Source organism: Alligator mississippiensis, chromosome 14 (genome assembly GCF_030867095.1).
Source record: "Alligator mississippiensis isolate rAllMis1 chromosome 14, rAllMis1, whole genome shotgun sequence".
NCBI lineage: Eukaryota > Metazoa > Chordata > Crocodylia > Alligatoridae > Alligator > Alligator mississippiensis.
Window position 1 is genome coordinate 36,147,931 of NC_081837.1, and position 20,675 is coordinate 36,168,605.

At 41.6% G+C, this 20,675-nt stretch overlaps 1 protein-coding gene across 2 annotated transcripts in view; it reads right to left on the reverse strand.

The window, feature by feature from the left end:
* MAPK14 (mitogen-activated protein kinase 14) overlaps positions 1 to 20,096 on the reverse strand; it is a 39,241-nt gene extending 19,145 nt beyond the window's left edge. The window contains exons 1-7 of one of the 2 annotated variants that reach the window (XM_006266185.4): positions 19,765 to 20,096; positions 12,453 to 12,582; positions 4,887 to 4,945; positions 2,197 to 2,308; positions 1,286 to 1,315; positions 732 to 779; positions 73 to 187 (exon numbers count right to left, since the gene is read on the reverse strand). In XM_006266185.4, the coding sequence (XP_006266247.1) occupies positions 73 to 187; positions 732 to 779; positions 1,286 to 1,315; positions 2,197 to 2,308; positions 4,887 to 4,945; positions 12,453 to 12,582; positions 19,765 to 19,880 (610 nt within the window). In that variant the 5' untranslated portion in view covers positions 19,881 to 20,096. The remainder of the gene's footprint in view (positions 1 to 72; positions 188 to 731; positions 780 to 1,285; positions 1,316 to 2,196; positions 2,309 to 4,886; positions 4,946 to 12,452; positions 12,583 to 19,764) is intronic. The other variant, XM_006266186.4, reaches the window with a different exon arrangement.
* Between the last annotated feature and the right edge of the window lie 579 nt (positions 20,097 to 20,675).

The following is a 20,675-nucleotide window of genomic DNA, read 5'->3' on the forward strand; positions in this document are numbered from 1 at the left end:
AACCAACCATAAGTCAGTCCCTTTCATGAGGCCCATAGTTTAAAAATGTTTGAGAACCCCTGCATGCAATACCTGTCTGGTTGTAATGCATCCAGTTCAACATGATTTCAGGAGCCCTGTACCACCTGGTAGCCACATACCCAGTCATTTCATCATCTGTGTGCCGGGCCAAACCAAAATCCAGAATCTGCAGAACAGAAAGGACAGGCACAAATTGATGCAGTAGAAAAGTGAAACTACATACTGTTTAGAGCAAATAACTAGATAGTTCTGAGGTTGGGTGGAGGAAGAGACACTGGAACAATTGCAAAAGCAGATTATGAAACCTGAATTTCACAACCAGTTTGAACGTACTAGAGTAGAGGAGCATGGACCAGTTGGGTATCAGAAAGTATCACACATATAGATAACTTGCCTCTCTCAGACCTGTGCTCAATTCCAAGCCAAAGCTGTCACCTCTTCATACTCATTACCACTAACTTCTCTCATCACACAAAAAGGTTAACTAGCATTGGCACAAATCTCCTCATAGCTCCTTAAAAACAAACTGGCGAGGAACAGACTAAATCATTCTAGACAATTTTAACCTGCACTACTAAAAAGGGCAATATGCTCCATATACATCTACATTTCCATAAGAATTTTGTTTAACCCTTTAATTCCAAGAAATAGGCACCATACTCCCCACTCAAACCAGTAGCCAAACCAACTGCATGCTATCGTTAGGTTACCTTCAGCTCACAGTCTTCATTTACAGCTAGGTTACTAGGTTTTAAGTCCTAAAAATGGAAACAACATCAGCATCAGTCTTGTGCAATAACATTTGCTGCAACTACAGTGGAGTCTATGCATTGTTTGCATTTGCATTTTAATCAAACTGGCTTTCAATGTCAACTATGTACTGTGAGGGAAAAATCTCATCTTAGAGCCAGTTCCGGTTTTCTGTGACCTTTCCAGGCCCTCTGTATAAGCTATGACAAGCACTTTTTCAAGATCCTCTGATAAACAGATACAGTACTTTAAAATCTCAATACCTGTTAGGTAGCTGTATATTGCACGAATAGAGCAACCAATTTGGGGTAAAGCAACATATCCCAGGACACAGTCAGTCAAAGCAGAGCTGGGAACAGAAACTAAGAGTCTTGACACCCATCTCCCACCTCTAACCACTAGACCACCAACTGCAATCTTCCCCCAAAACTTTCTTCCCAAGTCTACAGCTTCTGTACTATAAAGAATGAATACCAAACCCTTGAAAAGGATTGATTTCAGTGCAAGTACTCACTCTGTGTATTATGTCAGCTGAATGGATATACTGTAAAACAAAAAGACAGATACTTTACATAGTACATCAGCAAACTTCCTTCATTTCCTTACTAGAGCATAACACCTTCCCCCCCAGGTCAGACTGAGTAATTTGTTTCCCTAATCCTTCTGTAGATTGCAGGTACAGGATTGTTTTATTCTCAGACCATCTCCCTGATCATTATTAGGAAGCTCTCACCTACAGAAGCTTATGCTTCTCTGAACCAGTTAGCCTCAGAAAGCTGCTACCCTGTCCCACCTATTACCCAAGGTGTACTTAGACAAGTAGCAGAAATTCAAGTAATAAAAAGTTTATATGACAGTGAATAGATTGCCTCTGTCCTACATAATCTTCCAGTGTCAACCTATCCACATATATAAAAAGAACGTGGATAGGCATCTGGCTGGGGTCACCTGACCCCAGCACTCCTTCCAGCCTAGACAGGGGGTTGGACTCGATGATCTGTTTAGGTCCCTTCCTGACCCTGGCATCCATAAATTATGTGCTTTTTCCTAGTGGAGTTCCGTATCAGTATCACTATATCATGGAGACAACAGGAAAAGGACACCAGAAACAAGGTTACCCTCTTTTATATCAGGTACAAGACAAGGCAGGTGACACCTTAAAAACAAACTGGAGAAGCATAAGTTTTTGTAGGCGACAGTCTACTTCATGAGAGGTTGAAAGCTTGCCTCAGTTAGTCTCTAAGGGGCCACCCTGCCCTGCCTTCTGCCTTACTTCAGACTAGCATGGCTAACTACCTCTCTCTCTGTTCCACATTAGTAGAGCTCATAAAAATGTCAAAATCCATTCATCATGAAGGGTGCAATAGGCATCAAGGATTTTGCCAGAGTTGTGTGTTCAGTCTCAGATAAAACTGATGCACCTACCTTCAATCCCCGAAGAATTTGATATATGAGAAACTGTACATGGTCATCTGTGAGCTTCTGGCATTTTACAATATTGTTAAGATCTGCTCCCATGAGGTGCGTCACCAGGTACCTGGAAACAGAAGAAAAACATAAGATAGAGCCAGCCACGAGTTCCACCCTCCTTCCATGAAGGACAAAACGATTGCTCCGATAGGACTTGGATTAAACCTGCTCCTTTTGCAGCATGGTTTAGTAGAAGAGTCCACCACAAGAAGGAATCAACACCTTTCCTTTAAAATTAAAACTGCACTTTCTTCACCATACCTGCTTGCCACTGACTCCTGAACAATGTTTAAGAAAACATTTCTGATACCTAAAAAGCAGCTCCCTTTAAGACTCCTCTTTCCTTCTACACGCAAACATATTTGTAAGAGATTCTCATTTCATTTTAAGCTCAGTAGGAGATCTTGACGCACAGTGAACACCTATTCATTTACCTTCCAAAGACTGAAACGTATAAGGATAACCTAACAACTGCACAGAAGAAAGATTAAAGGACCCAATAAGCTGTATTTCAGACGTCCATTATGATGTTTTGTAAAATGTAACTCTTAAAATTAAAGCTATGTCCTTTCAATCATAAATTCACCTCCAACTGCAGAACTGTTTAAGATTAGAGAAAGAAAAATAAGTACCTATATTAAAACACTTATTAGGCAAAGACTGAAAACATTAAATCAAGGCTACTGATTGCATCCCAAAGTTAAAATCCTTCTGCAGAGATAAGCAGTAGATAGTCAGCTATCCATACATAAATCCACAAGGAAAGGCACCATCTTGCAATCATGCTCACCCCTGTAGGGGAAACCTATTGTCAGTGTTAGCATTGTTAAAGATGGAAGAACGATAAGCTGTAGTAAATCTTTCATTCGCATTCTCATGCCTTTTTATTACACTTCAATACTGAACTCGCCATCTTTTTTCATAAGTGCAAGGAATCAAAACTAGGTTGTAAAGATTATCACGTCTACACCTTCTGAATGTGTCCACAGACAAACAAACCCCAAGAAGCCTAAGGCGAAACACTATTTACAGTATATGTAGTTCAATATTGGGAAGCCTAATCTACCCAAACACCTTCAGAAGCTGTTTATTTTTCATAAAGTGAAGTCAATTTAAACACCTAGTTAATTGCCGATTGAGATTAAAAGCGGAAAGCACCTAATTATGAATTCAATTATTCTCCAAAAAAAAAAAAAAAAAAAAAAAAAAAAAGTTGAGAGAATATAGAGCGACCTAACAGCAGGACTTAATTAACAAAAAATTAAGAACTCAAAATATTTCAATTCATTACAATTTTGTAAAGAAGCAATGTTTCAACACTTCTAGCTCACCACAACAAGGCGGAAAGTGAAGAAAGGACAGTGAAAATACTGAACGCTAAACACCGGATACAAAACAACTCCTACAGGGTCTGTTATTAAGCAATCATATTTTCACATGGACTCAAATGTAAGTTCCACATTACTATTCAGGACAGGTGGAATTTGAAAACCTTCAGTCACACAGCTCAACATTACAGCTTCAAAACAGACTCTGGAGGAAATGGTTATTTCATTAGATCTTTCAACAAACTTACCAAAGGTCCAAAGCAAGGTCACATGACAAAGACCGTTTTACTGCCCTTGTTTCTAGTCAACAGGGCATACCAAAAAGACAGGGAACAAATAAGATCATATCAACTGGATTATTTGTTTCATCAGAGAATGTCCCTTTTCATCTCTGCAACCCCTTCTCATTCAAAGTAAAATAAAATAAATGGAATAATTTCAGTGCATCCCCTTTCCTGCCTAAATTAACAGCCTCCTCAGATGCAGATTTCTTAAAGCAGCAACTACCTCTGGGCTCCAAAGTGCTGCTAGAACAGTGGGCTTCTGCAAAAAGAGAGATGTCCATTAATCCATTTACCATGAATCAAATACTAGTGACTTCCTGCTAGCTAAGAGCCAATAACCTATGACCACATATGCCTTTCACATGCCAATAGACAAGCTTAAAATGGCCCTACATAGCATGCCGAGTTTTAACAGAGATATGGCCTACATTTGAATTAACTGAACGTGCACTCTCTCTTTCTCTGTACACCACAATTGCAACACATTACTGATCTAGGTATCCACCCTTGCCTCCATTTATCAGGTTCAAAAATTCTATTTATAAAGCTTCCTATGACGGTGCCTTGCTAGATGCTGGTGAGCTCCTATAACTATCCTGCCACAGGATCCCTTACAACTTATAGCAGCTCCAGAAATACATATCTGCTGCATGGGGCTGGAATTTGGTATAAATTACAGCAGTCAAAAAGTCTCTAAAATAACAAAAAATAACCCTTCTTTTATTTACTCTCCAGAGGTAGATTCCAGGCTAGGAGCCCAGGTTCACTGCTCTGCTGAAGTGGCTAAGATTCAGGCTTAATTTAATATGAGTAAGAGTAAACGCAGATGGCAGGAACACAAAGGACATCTACAAGCACTTGGATAGATTTTTAAAACACTGCAGAAATGAAAGAGACCTATGATTCTAACAAATTGCCCACATAATCCCTCTCTTGCTACACCAGGGAGCAAGGGTGGCTAAACACTCCTACTGTAGTTCAGCAAGGAAGCAAGGAAGATGTTTGGGCCTTAGTTTTCAGGAAGGTTACCTACACATCACTGAATTCTTCCAGTAACTTGGCAGGTGTGAATACATCCAGCAAACCAATCACCTATAAAATAAAAAGGCAAAAATTAAAAAGCTGTGCAATACTTTTGTAATACCATCCAATGTACCTCATTAGTGGTTTCTTCCTGGAATGGAGGAAAAACTATTCACTCCACACTTCATTTCTAACCACATGAACAGGCTAGGGAAAAGGAAGGAAATCAGTCTTTATGTTCTTGTTTGAATGAAAACAATCTTTTCACTATAAGTAGTTGTAAGTTTCTAACATTTAAGGTTATCATTCTCACCCAAACCATTCATTTAAAGTAGCAAATACAAAAGAAAGGTGGAAAAGCCTTGCACTATTAACACAATTTTATTTTGCTACTTGATAAAAATCCTGTACATGATTCTAGATAGTTTCTTAGGGAAGAGGGAAAGCAAACAGAAACGGGCATCTAGAGATCCAACTGAAAAACAAAAGCTTTGAAAGATAACAGTTAACAAAACATACGACCGAGTTTTAAAAATGACAAAAATCTGATTAACCAATTCTAATATTAATCTTAAATTATATTGTTCCAAAATACATACATTTAAGATCTCAGAGACCAAGGTTTGAAAACTGGGGCTCAAACAATGTCAGGGGGAAAAGAAATCTCCCTTTACTTATTTTTGTTAATTCTTTTTAAGACAGTGTAAGTCAATCTCTAGCATAGTAACTTAATACCTGTGCTATTTTCTATAACACAATATAAAGGATAATGTGAAAAGCAAGGATTTTTGTGGGTCACACTTTCATTAGACCAACTGCATGGTTGGGATAGACTTAGACAAGCTTTTGAATACAGCATATCCCAGCCATGCAGTTCGTCCAATAAAAGGTATCACCCACAAAAATCCTTGCCACTTGGGTATTTCCTAGCTTCCTTCATGGCAACATCACTCCAACACCACTATAGAAGAATCATCATATTCTGTGCTTTTGTTGAAAATTTGGAAACAGTCTTTTTTTTTTTTTTTTTTTTAAGGACAATTTAAGAGCAAGAACTTCCAAACAGTCTTTAATCTCAGTTTACTCAACAGATGAGAATGAAGACTAAGATACTTCTATCAAACTAGAAGCTAGATGAAGGGAAAAATCAAAACTATTGAAGAAGTTTTAGTTAACACACATCTTAAATCTCCCCATCCAGTGAAAATTATGATCCAGATGGGTTCTCCACATCCCGCATTTACACGCACACACACACACCAGTGAAGGCAGAAACGGCCAAGATAAAAATTTAAGCAGATGGTCAAAGGCACAAGTTACGAAGAACCCAGACAATGCTTTTGGCAAGGATATTAGGTTGAGAATTAACTGAACTGAATCAGCTTCCACACACCCACCCTATGCTACATCCTAAAGATTATTTAGCTTCTGCAGTAAGTCAGTCCCGTTAAAGATTTATTCCCTTCCTTTGTTCATATGAGCTGCAGTATTTCATATCCATGTAAAACTGCAAATTCATCCTTTGAAACACAGCAGGGAAACAACCACTGTAGTTATTTATGTGCTTGCAAGGTTTCTTCAGTAGAAGTTTCGATCTTAGATATCAATCAGTCAGATCATCGCATTACCCATTAGTTTATCATGAAAGGGCAGAGTTTGCCTTTTCTACCCCAACTCTTCTTGCCACCTTTCTCTGTTTGGCTCTACACAGTTTCAATACAGGCAGTCTTCGACTTACAAGATTTCACACTTACCACATTTATAAACTGACACTATTTCAGCTTTTTGACGTCAATTTCGACTTTCCAACTGACCTAACACAACACCATGCCAGCGAACAAGTTCGCTGCGTCACCAATCTCCCCGGAGAGTATCTGTCCAAACTTCCTTTAAGACTCCTGAGAAGACTCCAGCCAAGAGCCCTTCAAAAAGTCCCATGAAGTCACCTCAAAGAAGTCCTTCCAAATCAATGCAATTGCTATTTACAATATAAATGCATTAATGTAGCTATACTACTCATCTATAATTGATTGAGTACCAAATTCTGGGTTATTTTTCATAAAAATAGGGTATTGGGCCTTGGTTCGGGAACCAGTCCCCCATTTATAACATTGCTTCCTATGGGAAAAGTCAGTTCTGAGTTGCAACGTTTCGACTTAAGATGCAGCTTTCAGGAACCAATTGTGTCGTAAGTCCAAGGACTGCCTGTACATCAAGGCTAGCCAAACCTTTCCCTTCATGAGAGAACCTGCAATATTTACACGTTTCTGCCACAGTGCATCACTGACTCAGTTCTGAAGTGTTGTCATTACTATGTTCAGAGACCTAACTAGGACTGAGGACTGTCAGTACAGATGCTGGTCAAACTATATTCAACATGAAAGAACAGAGTACAGTTCACCCAAGTACTCCAATACCATTTAGTTTCCTGCTGAAGCATTTCACATCAGCTGAAAGGGATGCTAAGTAGAAAAGCAGCATTTCATGCAAAGGATACAGCAGAAGACTCTAGTGCATGAGAACAAACAAATCTTTAGAAATCCATTATGATCCTACAATCCCGCTTCCATGCGTGTCATGGTTGATAGACAGGATGAGATTTAAAGCAAAGGAACTTCATATGACAACCAACAACTTGTCAAATTAAATACTAACATGAGACTCAACCACATTTCACTTTGCTAAATTCTTCAGTTTCATACAAAAACAATTACCAAAATAGTAACTTCTAAGTTCCATTATAGGACATTTAGTATTATAGAAATGCCACTTGAGGTTGAATGGCCATGCCTGAGTTGAGTTCTACGCTCAAAGAAGGAATTCAAGCACCTACTCCTGAAGAATGCAGCAGGTATTCCTCAAAATTACAGCACTTTCAGTGCAGAAGGGATCTTCTGAGAATTTATTAGTCAATATATTTAGCATTACAAGCTGGAGGCCCTTTACCAAGATGAATAACTTATTTTCTGCTCAGAGTTTACAGTCTTAATATTAAATACAAGTTCATAGGTCAGAGAAGGAAAGGTATGGGGATTTTTGATTAAAAAAAGAATTCGTTTGAAATGTGAATGTACAGTGCCCACAGGAGGCAGCCCACCCATACCCTGTGCATAAATCCAGGTGGGCACATGCCCACCCCCATGCCTTCCCTGGGGGTGCATGGAGCGGCAGGGAGCTGCCCCCCGTACTCACCCCCTGACACCTCCTGGACGAGCCACCCGTGGGGTCTCACTCACCGCCCTGGCTGGGCAGTGCCTGCCCCTTCCCCACTTCCTCCTTCACCATGGGGGCCTCAATCTACAACCCCCCCCCCCCCCAATGCTCCTTCCTCCCCCACAGACTTACTGGCAGGAGGCTGCTCTCCAAGCTGCACACATGCTGCAACTGTGCTCACGCATACGGCATTTATCAGTGACGTCATTGGCTACACCAGCCGAAAAAAGTCGATTTCTAATAAGGTTAATTTTCCTTTTAATTGGTGCTGACCCAATATACGACCGATATATCAGTGCACCTCTAACTGAAATTTTAGAGGACAAGGATCGGAAACTGACTGAATATGCAAGAAGGAGAAAAACTGCATGTTGATTTACAGCTAATTACAGAGATTTCAGATATTAAACAGGTAATTTTGGTTCCTTTCTATAGGCCATATTCTTCCCCACTCATTCCCAGTCTCAGCAGAACTCTCAGTACAAGCTTCCAAACGTACATAGCCTGCAACAATTATGGGTTAACTGAATCTCTAACTTAAGGAACAGAGGTTTCAGACAAAATCTTCAAGGCTGTAGTCACATCTAGATAACTTAATGTACAGCCAAACGGCAGATTTAGAGAATTTCAAGGGTAAGCTCCAGTAAATTTTCAAATAAGCTTCTTCAATCAACTATGAATGGCTATCTAAGACTGACTGAATATTAGCAAGTCAAAAATCATTTGAGCCTGTAGTACATCTAGTTGTTCACATAAAATTCTCATGATCTCACCTATAATAAAATACAATGATATTAAGCTTTTCATCAAAATATTTTGTAGATCTCTTTCAGACGGGCAGATAAAAATGAAGGCATGTACTAAAAAGGGAAACTTCACCCAACTAAAAAAAGGAAGGAGCTCTCTGTAGCTACAAGTGCAAAGCATTGGGCATGTCTACATGTGCATTAACATGCGTTAATTAATGCGCATTAAATCTAGTACCTCCAGGCACTTTTACACATGCTCCAGGTGTAGGAGGGTGCTTTAATTAGAGCCACTCTGAGAGCGGATCTAATTAAAGTGCCACAGTATCTTGTGTTTCAGCGTCCCTGCACTTGAAAATGCTGGGAGGGGCACTTGAATGGCAGCACCCCCGCTGCCATTCTTAAGTGTGGGGACACTTGTGGGAGGCTGTGGGAGCACGGTGATTGCCACGCTCCAGAAGACTTGATTAATCGAATCTGCTCCAACACACTGTAATTACAGTGCATCAGAATAGCCTCCGCGCTCACGTATAGGCACCCTCTGTTGTGAGGTACTAAGAAAATGCACATTAGAGCAGTTTTTAAGCCTATTTTAATAGGCATTAACTAAATAGTTGTTTTTAAGTGATGCTTTAATATGCATTAAAAATAGGCAAATGCACATTAAAAAGGCTAATGCACATTAAAACACACGTGTAGATGAGCCCATTATGTGCAGACCCTTCCTTCAAAATCATCTTTAATACCCCATGTTAGGTTTGCAAGAATTGACAAACCTATTGTTTAAATTAAACCTGCTCTCATTCCTTCAAATTGGTACTCTACTACATCTAAACAAGGTACCACATATGCATTCCCATTCTACACATGAGAATAAGCAACTACCTTCCATCCTTAACGAAGGAGCAATGCATACTAAATGCTACAATTTCACAAACATTTCTATACTCATCTTCATCACCCCAGCCCAAAATGGAATTCCCACTCTGAGCTAAAAACAGCTTGAGGAAAGGTTTCAGCTTTGGGAATGCTCAAGCAGGTGAAAAAAGTTCAGGATAAGTCTGGGTGTAAAACAGAATCAGTTGCTAACTTTGCCCATTAGGGTAGAGCTCTGTCCTCACCACAGCATTTAGCAGGTGCTGTTGCACACTATCCTACATAGCATGTTGATGTGTCAAAAGTTCCATTTATGTCAGCAACACTAACACTGTCAAAATGATTTCTAAAACATTAGATCCTTTGGGGATACTGGCAGCTGAATGAAATGGCTGATAGCCAAATACACTACAGGCACTGGAAAGAAAAACAAGGGGCTTTCTAGTCAAAATGCCCAAGAGACTCCTTCAGTGAAATCTGTTTTGTGATGTTAATTCTTTGCCTGATAGAGACACTGAAAACAGGTTTGCTCAGCACAGTGCTGCAATTTCAGGAATTTCCTTTGTATCAAGTTAAAGCTCGTGTTCTGAGAAGTTAAGAGTCTTTATGTTAACATTATGACAGCTGGACAGAGCGCTGGAGAGTGTTCACTCACATGACTTTTCCTGCTTCGAAAACAGCATACAATATTGATGGGGTGATACTTCAATACAGCTCTGAACTGGAACTGTTCATCCCAAAACAGGCCTTGTACCATAAGCACCATTTATTACCATGATACCACTGACGCATTCTAAACTATCAGGAAAAAAAACCTCTCTATTATTGGACAAAGGTAAGGAAAAAAAAAAAGAAAAGGATCCACTGGTGTGCATAATTCTGTATAAGTGAAAGTACTGAAACAAGAAGATCAACACAGATTTGAATCTAATTATTTAGGTCTAACCTTCCCAGTACAATCCTAATTTTGCTTACTTTAGAGGACTACTGCATCGTGGATTCAGAAATTACATTACATAAAATGTGAAGCATCATCCAGAGAATATTAGCACTGTAAAACCTCTGTGGTATTACCTGATCCTGTCAAACCTACATAATGCAGCAAATTTGAGAAGAGGTTAGTTATATTAATTTTAATTTTGAAAAAGAGATTCACACTGAATGCCAACAGTATGCTTAACGTCATACAAGATAGCTAAAAGGTATTTCTTGAAAGGAGTTTACTGTCTCAATTCTGAGTATGGCGAGACACACGGAGCACCCCTTAACAAAAGAGATGGATTTATTATAAACTGAATAATTAATAGGGGTGCACTGATATCCGACCCCAGCTGATTTCCTGCCCCTTGGGCAGAGGGCTGGACCTGATGATATTGCAAGGTCCCTTCCAGCCCTAATGTCTATGAAATCTATGATAAAAAAAATTTTTGGCTAGTATCAATGGCCAATTATTAACCAATCTGAGAGCCAATATGCAGCCCTGCAGCTTGGAGAGCAGAGTCCCACCGGTAAGTTGGGAGTATGAAGGGGTGGCAGATCGAGCCCACCACAGTGAGGGACGGAGTAGGGCTGGGGCAGGCACCGCTCAGCTGAGACAGCGCATGGGATGGAGCCACAGACGGCTTGTCCAGGAGCCACGGGGGAGGGGGAGCGGCTCCCGCCACTGCATGCACCCCCAAGAGGGGCGTGGGGGGCACATGCCCCCATATTCGTACATGGGGTGAAGGCGGACTGCCTGCTGCAGGCTCGAAGCCAGGGGCTCCACTCAGGACAGGCAGAGACAGAACTGGGAGGGTGTGGCTATTGGAGGCTGCAGCAAATGTTGGGAAGTCTGTAGCCCAACCCATAGACCCGCCTCTGCCCACCCCCTCCAACACTACCACAGCATGCCCAAACCCCACCCACCTTGACTGCAGCCCCATCCCAGCCCCCACACTGGGAAGAAACTGGTGCAGCCCCTGGCCTCGTGTCCACAATGGGCAGCCTGCCTCACCCGATACACAAATCCAGGGGGGCACATGCGACGGGAGCCGCCCCGCCCCGGACAATCTGCCCACAGCTCTGCCCAGTGCCCCGCAAAGGCAGCGCCTGCCTCTGTGCCATTCCCTCCCTTACCACGGGGGCCTCGATCTGCCCCCACTACAACCTTTCCTCCTAACAGACTTACTGGCTGGACACTGCTCTCTAAGCTGCCCGGCTGCATTCCTAGCTGCGTGCATGCTGCAGCTGTGCACATGGCATTTATCAGCGACATTATCGGCTATTCTGGCCAAAAGAAGCCGATTGCCAATAATGTCAATTTTCCTTTTATCGGTGCTGATCTAGCATGGACCAATATATCAGCGCACCTCTACAATTTGCAATAAATGAATGCCAGCTGCTTAATGGGATGATTCATGCTGCGTTCCAAGAAATTTGCAAAAAGGGTGGGTGTTTATCATGCTGGAGTGTAAAAGATTTCTGTGAAGAAGAGGGCACTGCAAGAAGGACAAAGATGAAAATGCAGAGGAAGCAATGAGGCAGAACAGACAGAATCAGACTAGAGAGAGAGAAGCAAAGAAATGAGAAAGATCTGGAAAGCCTTAGAAGTATGTATGAGAAACTGAAAGTTGGTATAGTGGAAATGTAAGTCCAGTGAAGGAATTTTCATGCATGGAGAGAGACAATTTGACCCACTTTTTCATAGCTATAAAAAGTACTCTGTTCTCCAAACTCTATGTCTCTGGGTCTGCTGAACTTACATTTTCATGTTTCATATGTTTAAGTAGCCGTAGTTCTCGGTAGGTTCTTTTGGCATGAATGATGGACTGAAATGGTCGGGACAGCTTCTTCACAGCCACTCGCAGCCCAGTTTTTGTGTCATAGGCAGAGCTATGGTTAAAAAAGAATAGATAGAGCGTTACCAAAGGTCATTGAGAAATATTTTTCAAATCTCCCTGGTCTTGGACAAAGACACTCATATTCCATTTTCCCCAGCAAAAATAGCTAACAAGCATCTTGTGTCACTTGGTCAAAATACAGCTTTCCATAGTCTATTTGCTCAGGAAAAGTGACAACACAGGAAGAAGCTCTCTTATGTACATAAGTGAGCAGCAGTAATGAAGGGCTCAAACCAAGTTCCCTGCTCACCACTCTGTACCTTCCCTGATGATGCATTCCTCCAAATGAAGAACATTTGATCCCCAAAACTCATTTCTACATTGTTCTTTGAAAGTGTACCTTCCTTGTGGATAAAAGCAGTAAGCCAGATAAAAGGAAAAGAAAAAGACCCTTCTTATATTTTACTTTGTCCACTTAGCTGGCAAGTTCTTCAAGGGAAAAAAAAAAAGTACAGGTACTCCTCACTTAACATCGTCCCAGTTAACGTTGCTTCATTATTACGTTGCTCATCTATTAGAGAACATATTCGTTTAAAGTTGTGCAATGTTAGGTTATGTTGTTTGACTGCTGCCTGCTAGTAGGTAACTACTGTGACATAACTGGATTCGCTTAACATTGTTTCGCTTAAAGTCACGTTTTTCAAGAACATAACTATGACATTAAGCAAGGAGTAGGTGTAACAACTGTTTCTATCAGAGTCTCAATTTCAATTTCAAACTTTAGATGGTATCATTGCATACTTTGTAATAGTTGCATTTGCTTTCTTTGAGCCTCTTAAATTGGGTAAGATTTAAACATATTTTTAACATGAAAAACAGCATAAGATAAAAGGGTTATTAAGTAACTCTCAGTTTTGCTTTTTTTCCAGTTGTTAGTTTACATTTTTTCTATTTAGCTTTTAAGGGAGCTGAAAATAATCTAGTTGTTTGCATTTCACATCCCAGTTTTCTTCCTGTTCCTTATCCAAAAAAGGTCATTGGTAGCCCAACTGCATCAGTGGAGCTGTGTTGCTCAGAGCATCTCTGGGGACAATGCTTCTTAAAAACTATTGCAAACCAGTGAAGCCACAACTATTCTCAACTGAACACAGTCTGTCAAATTGAAAGGCCACAGCCAATGAGTATGAAGAAGATTGTAATCACTCAGCTCAGGATCTCTCAACGGTCTGTACTTGAACACAAAACTGGTTACACTACCCCTGTAGGCTGCATTTTATACTCACTCGCACTACACGGCCAAGAGAACTGCAGGAATTCCAAAAGGTCTCAATTTATTCAGTACAGTTAATTAGCATGCACACAGACACACACAGACACCTTCACCTTCACATTAAGTGCTTTACACTGCAGAGATATCCTCCAAAGTATTATAAACATGGAGTGAGGTCACATTTGGGGCCTAAAAAACAGTGTTTCTCTAAAGATCAGAGTTTGCTGAGTAATTTTTGGCTGAAGCAGATGACTGCATAATGGTTTTACAAGTACAGAACACAGAGCTACACAACAGCTGTCAAGTTGGAAAGTGTTTAAAAAAAAAAAAATCACTAAAATTGGCATTTATCACAGCCTTAAAAGTTGTGTTAAGTTCATCTCTTAAATTTCATCTGAAAAAGACTGAGGAAAAAGTGGCACGATCTAAAGCAGTTTTCAAATTCATTTAAAATAAGATAAATATAAGTTTAAAATGGGCATACCTCTGAAATAAATCACAGCTTCCAAATTCCTCAGTTAGTTAGGTACTACTGCGGATAAATTTCTGGAAATTGCCTCATTACCTAACTTACCAGAACAGATCACTTCAAGGGAGGAGCAATTATAATTCAAAGCTTACGCTCTCTCTGGAATCCTGAACTAAATGTTAGATTCTCTGGATGCAATTCTTCCGTTATACTGGTAGAGTCGTTTTACACGGATCCAAGTAATGTTCTCAGCACCCTGACAACACGAAGGTTTAAATAAACTGGGCGTGGAGAGTTTTGCCAAACCTGGCTAAGATCTTTAATCTTTGTAGAACACTAGTTACCTTCAGTGATATTCTTTTCATTGCTTGTGGAGCAGCTACCTTTGGAGACCTGGTCCTCTGCTGACCAATTCTTTTTCATTGGATCCTCTCTGTCCTGAAGGTAGCTTGCTTGGGCACTCACTCAATCCAAGCACTTTCAAAGTCTCTCCTTACCTACACTCCAACCAGGAAACAACTGCTAACTAAAAAAAAAAAAAAAGTGATTCAACACCTTTTTCAGTCTCTTGCTTGTAAATTAAGACCAGCTTGCAAAGAAAAGCTACAAGTCTCCCTGCCCTGCCTATATCTTACAGCCTGAAATACCATACAATGAGATGTACACTCTTAAATGCACTTCTGAAAATTAATTGTTCAAATTCTTTGCTCTCACTTTCAAGGCTCTGCCTCATGCTTCCTAATATAGAATTTGGTCTCCTACTCTGCCCCTGCTCACATAGTTTCTGCTAATACTACCTGACTCTCTAAATTTTTCATAACCTCTTCCTCCCACTCACTATTTCACAGCTGTTTTCATACCATTCCCCATACTTGAAACACCCTTCACCAGCGAAGCAAGCAACTTCACTCTTCTGCAAAAGCTAGCTATAAACTCATTTCTTTCAACTAGACTTTAACAATTAAACATGTTTTATGTCTTCTTCTAATTTAGCCCAGAATTCATTTCAAACAAAAGTGAGGATGCGGAGTCTATCAAATTTGAAGACAATGGCAAGGTCCTGAAAAATTGTAAGAGTCTGGACACACAAACCAATAAGTTCATGTTAAAGGGAGGCATAGGTCAAGAATACAATAAAGCACAGTTAGCACAAAATAGCTTCTAATTTTCATGGGACAGGAGCAAAATACACAAAGCAGTTATGGCAGAGCAGCTGCCGTAAGCCCCTACCTTCTTTAAAGTGGAATATCTTACAGATACCAGAAGAGGGGTAATTTAAGAGAACCCAGTCACAACAAAGCAAAACTTTATTTGCCAAAAGTGGGATAGAAGGCAGGATAGGTATGCAGCTTGTAGACTAACTAAATGAGATAGAGCACGCAAGCTTTCATGATCTTGAGTTCACTTCATCAGACAGAGATGGCAATTGAGAAAACTGAGTAATACACAGAGGATCCCCTTTTTTTAACATGAGAGAGACTTATTACACTGTGTTGTATGCCATCTTTGCCTCTTGAAATGGATGAAACTTAGTAAAGATTTATGACTAATTTGTATGAGTCTGTTTTGGATCACGATGACTCACCTTATTTTGGAGCTGTGAAGACTAGAGAACACCTCAAGCATCCTTAATGAGGTAGTCAGATAATTGCTTGTTTTCTCTTGAGTTAACTCAACAAAACGCACTAAAATCCTACAATTTTAGTTAAAAGAAGATGCACACAGCATCCTGGTATTTTCCTCTGTACACTGGCTCCTGATGGAATATAAAGACAAGATCTCTGTCACAGCCAAAAAGAGACAAGGTTCTTTGGGTGAACCTGATATCTTTTATTAGACCAACTTAAATAGTTGGAAAAACCATATTAAGCAATTTGTTTCCCCAACTATTTAAGTTGGTCTAATAAAAAATATCAGATTCACCCAAAGAACCTTGTCTGCCTGTATCCTTAGACCAACACAGCTACAACCTACACAGCCAAAAGGAAGCATTTCATGGAACTTACTCTTGTTACCTCAGGTCATCTTCCTCCACATGGCATCCAGTTCACAACTACATGCATCTGGGACAATGAAACTCATGAACGCGTGAGATAAAACCATAACAAGAACTGCCGGTGGCCTTTGGAATCTCCTCTTACAAGAGGATAAAGATGAACAGGATCCTCACTACTTCCAGCACTGAATACAGCATTCAGACTCCTTTTCTCTCATTCAGTACTGCAGATGTAAATCACACCCACATTCACAAGCAAACCAGAAGTCCTATAAACCTGTATTTCCCAAACGTTTTGGAACAACGGACCACTGTCAAGCCTGAAAATTTCTCACCAGTCAGTCCCCATACACCCTTTTAAATGAAAAGAAGATGCCCAGTGTGAGCAAGCCACATACAGACTACCAGGGCAGTTTGGAACTGCTATGATCAAATCAGATTATTTCATCTATGAGTTGGGACGGCAGTTTTCTTGTATTGCTAGTAGTTCTCCCCTGCCTCCCACACATGTACACAGGAGCACTTCTGCTATGCTGATGGATTTGGGAAGGTGAAGACAAATGCTAACTCAAAAGCCTGCAAAAATCATTATTATTTTGAAGTATTTGGAATGGGACATTTAAGGCTTTTCACTACATTTCCCCTTAGTCTTAAGCACTTAAAGTTCCTTAACTTAAAAAAGGGAAACTACTACAAATTCAAAGGAAACTAAACTATCTGTATGATTAGTAACTGAGAAACAAATCTAGTTCTGACGCTTTAGTCTTCCACTCATAACAGAAACATATCTGGATCCAGATAAAGATCTGGAACAGACTCCCAGCAGGTGTGGTGCAGGCACCTACCCTGGAGATCTTCAAGAGGAGACTGGATGCACACCTTGCTGGGGTTACTTGACCCCAGCAGTCTTTCCTGCCCAGAGCAGGGGGGCTGGACCCAATGATCTCATGAGGTCCCTTCCAGCCCTAAACTACTGTGAATACTGTACTGTGTGTATCTGGATATATATGCTATATACGAGCCATGTTACAAGATTCTTGTGCATCTGCTTAAATTCCTCCTGAAACTGAATGAAGCTTTAGACATATTCTAGAACAAATTAAAACATATTTGACTGTGAAGTTCCCAAAAACTTTGGGCAAAAGCCGACTACAAGAAAAAGACACTGCTTGTAAAGCCTTGCATTCATAATGCCTGTGCAACACTATGCCCATCTAGTGCAAAACCCGTTTTGAGTACTGACCGTTTCAAAGTGCTGAAACATCTATAACACACTTTTCTTAGCTTGGAACTAATTGAAACCATGCTATCTACAATTAGTTCTCCCCCACATGGGAGGGAAATTACTAGTGTTGTAGCAGCATCAATTCCATTTTACAACCTTGCAGGAAGTTATTCAAAATCCCCTCTTCCAAACTGTCAGGGCTTTATGAGAGAGGTACTTCAGCAACCCCAGAATGAATTCGTGTAGACTAAACCACAGGGTTGTGTCAAGAATATTGAAACTGTTGTACGATCAAATGAAATATGTATTCCATCCAACAGATACAACAGCAAATGATTATTTGCTGAGTGTAAGAAACATTTCTGTCTACATCAGTTTCTCAGTTCCTAAAAGTTTGAGCCTCCACCCCGTATCTCTGCATCTTAATTTCCATTTCTTAAATTAAAGCTGTCTCCTAAAAACAACTGAGATGTCTACCTGCACCATCTCCTAAATAAATGATGTTATACTTTGGAAAATATGGTCTTCATGATTTGCTGATGCAATTATTTATGTTTGAAAAAGTCTTCTCTCTATGAGACTTAATATTCCTCCTGTTTAAACTCCCTCTACCCCCAGCTCCCACCCACCCATTCACATCCTCCCTGGTACATACCCCTATAGTGATATATCTTAGTATATTCTGCTTATTTCACTACCTCAATTTAACACTGCAGGAGAATCTCCTGGCTTTGCTGTTGTAACCTTAATCTGTTCCAATTATATCTTAAATACAACATACTTCGTAGTGATGACAGATTGGAAAAGAAAATGAGCCAAGAAGGAGCAAGTCTGTAGAAACAGACATGAACTTTGATTAGTAGCAAAGTGCCATCAAATTTTATAAGATAAACTACACTATTCAAACCAAGTACAGCAAAAAGCAGCGGGGACAGACCTATTTTCTCCCTTTTCTATAGGAAAAAAATTACTATAAGACATACAGAAAGACACAGTAGATATGTCTACTAGACTCCAGTCTGTTTGAAACTGCTTTCAATAAAAAATAGGTTCTTCTGCTACTGAAAGGCAGTTGCACAATCTTTGAAAGCTTTGACACTGCAAAACAGGAAATTCATGATGCAAATCCTTACGTTGTTAGCAGTGGAAAGAAGCATTTGGAAGCAATACTTAGAGTCTGGAAAACACAATCTGGAACAGGAGGAGGGATTTTGAAAGGGTTGTTCTTAAAAATAAAGTCAGACGGTCAGGAAGCATGCTCATTTTCCCCCCATTATAATCCAAGAGGGTTGAGCACATTCAGCACCTCAGGAGGACTCATGAACTAGGGAGGTCAGGCCTCTGGTCTGCTGCAACTAAACTCAGCTTTTCAACGATAACAGTTCCAAGAGCACATTCAGTTATTCAAACTACTAACTCCTTTATACACGGCAGGGGACAAATACTCATCTCCTTGTGACACAGCAGTTTTAGGAAATAGGTGTTATTTGAATGGAACTTGCAGACAGTTTTATCATTCAAATGAACACGTTGCTGTCAAAAAAAACAGAACCAACAGACAGCTTTTTTTTTTTTTTTTTTAAAGCTACAACGTGTAAAGATTCACAGAAGTTTAGGGCTGGAAGGGACATCATGCGATCATCAGGTCCAGCCCCTTGATCTGGGCAGGAAAGACTGCTGGGGTCGTGTAACCCCAGCAAAAGAAAATCATTTCTATTTGCATTTGGGGACTATGGCTCTGGCATTAACTGATCATGGGTTGCGTATTTAAGATGATTTGGCGCACAGGACGCTTTGGATAGGAACAACCCTGCCTCAGGCAGGGCGGGTTAGACTAGACAAGTCCTCTGGAGGTCTCCAGCCTGACTTCTACCATGAGTATTTTGCATGAATGCAGTGACAGGTGCGTCCTGGCTGCACCCACCGGCCCATCAGGTGCTGGAGCACTGCAGGCACCGAGAAACCCATTACAGTGTTACCAATATTTCTACACCTAAAAGGCTCTGCTGCTACCTGACCCCAGCTGTTCAAACCACCGGGTTTGAAATGCACGCTGACATCATTTCACAGCAGCAGGACACGCTGTCGGGATTGAAGAGCGCACGGGACAGTTTGCATAGGCGTGATCTGATCTGCATCTAAATGACCTCTGCAGCCCCAATGCTTCAGGCACCAAACTCCCCTTGTCCCCGCAGCCCGAGGCCTTTGGGCCACCGCGGTCCCCCATCCAAGCGCGCACCGGGCCCGACCCTGCTTAGCTTGGCGGGCACTCACCACACGGAGCCGTAGGCGCCGGAGCCCACCGGCGACAGGTTCTGGTAGCGCTCGGGCACCTCCCACACCGTCTTGTTCAGCTCCTGCCGGTAGAACTTGGGCCGCTCCTGAGACATCGCGGCGGCGGCGGCGCCGGGCCGGGCCGGGCGGGGGGGGTCCCGCGCGCGGCCCCCCCTCCCGTCCCCTCCCGAGCCGGCGGGGGGGCTCCTCCCTCGCGCGCGGGGCGGGGGGGCCGCAGGAGGCGGGGGCAGGGGGCTCCTCGAGCAGGTAGAGGCGGCTGCAGGCGCTGACGGCAACCGCGGAGCAACGTAACCACCCACCCCCCGCCCCCCTCCCGCTCCGCCAGTGGCACAGCCCGGCCGAGACTCCAGTGGGTCTCGCGAGAGTTGTGGCAGCGGGGACGGGGATGACCCAATATGGAACCAGCGCGGGGGCGGTCTCGCGAGAGCTGGGCGGGGGGGGGGCGCCGCGGCGCGTGTGGTTGCAGGAGCAAAATCAGCTAAAGAAACCCCGAGCGGGAATAACCTTCGCTGAGGCTTTTGCACGGAGCCGTCACGGCCAGGGGACAGAAGCGATCTCTCATTGGACCAAGAAGATTTTTTTTGCAAAAAAAGGAAAAAAAAATCTTTAATTGCAGACTTTCATTGCAAACTTTAATTGCAAGTTCTTTCATTGCAAACTTTCAGGCACAAACCCACATCAGGCATCAGAGAAAAGATTGGAAAAGTTCTCCCGGGTAGAAATGAAAGTTCGTATTTCACAGGATTTTATGGAGGGGTCAATAGATGGAAAACTCAGGGCAGTGGTTCATAGCTGTTAAGGACAGGTCTCCTGTGAGGATCTGTGATGATGCGAATTACCTTGAAACAAAGGCAGGAGCAGGGTCTCACGTTTCAGGCGGTTGCAGTTGC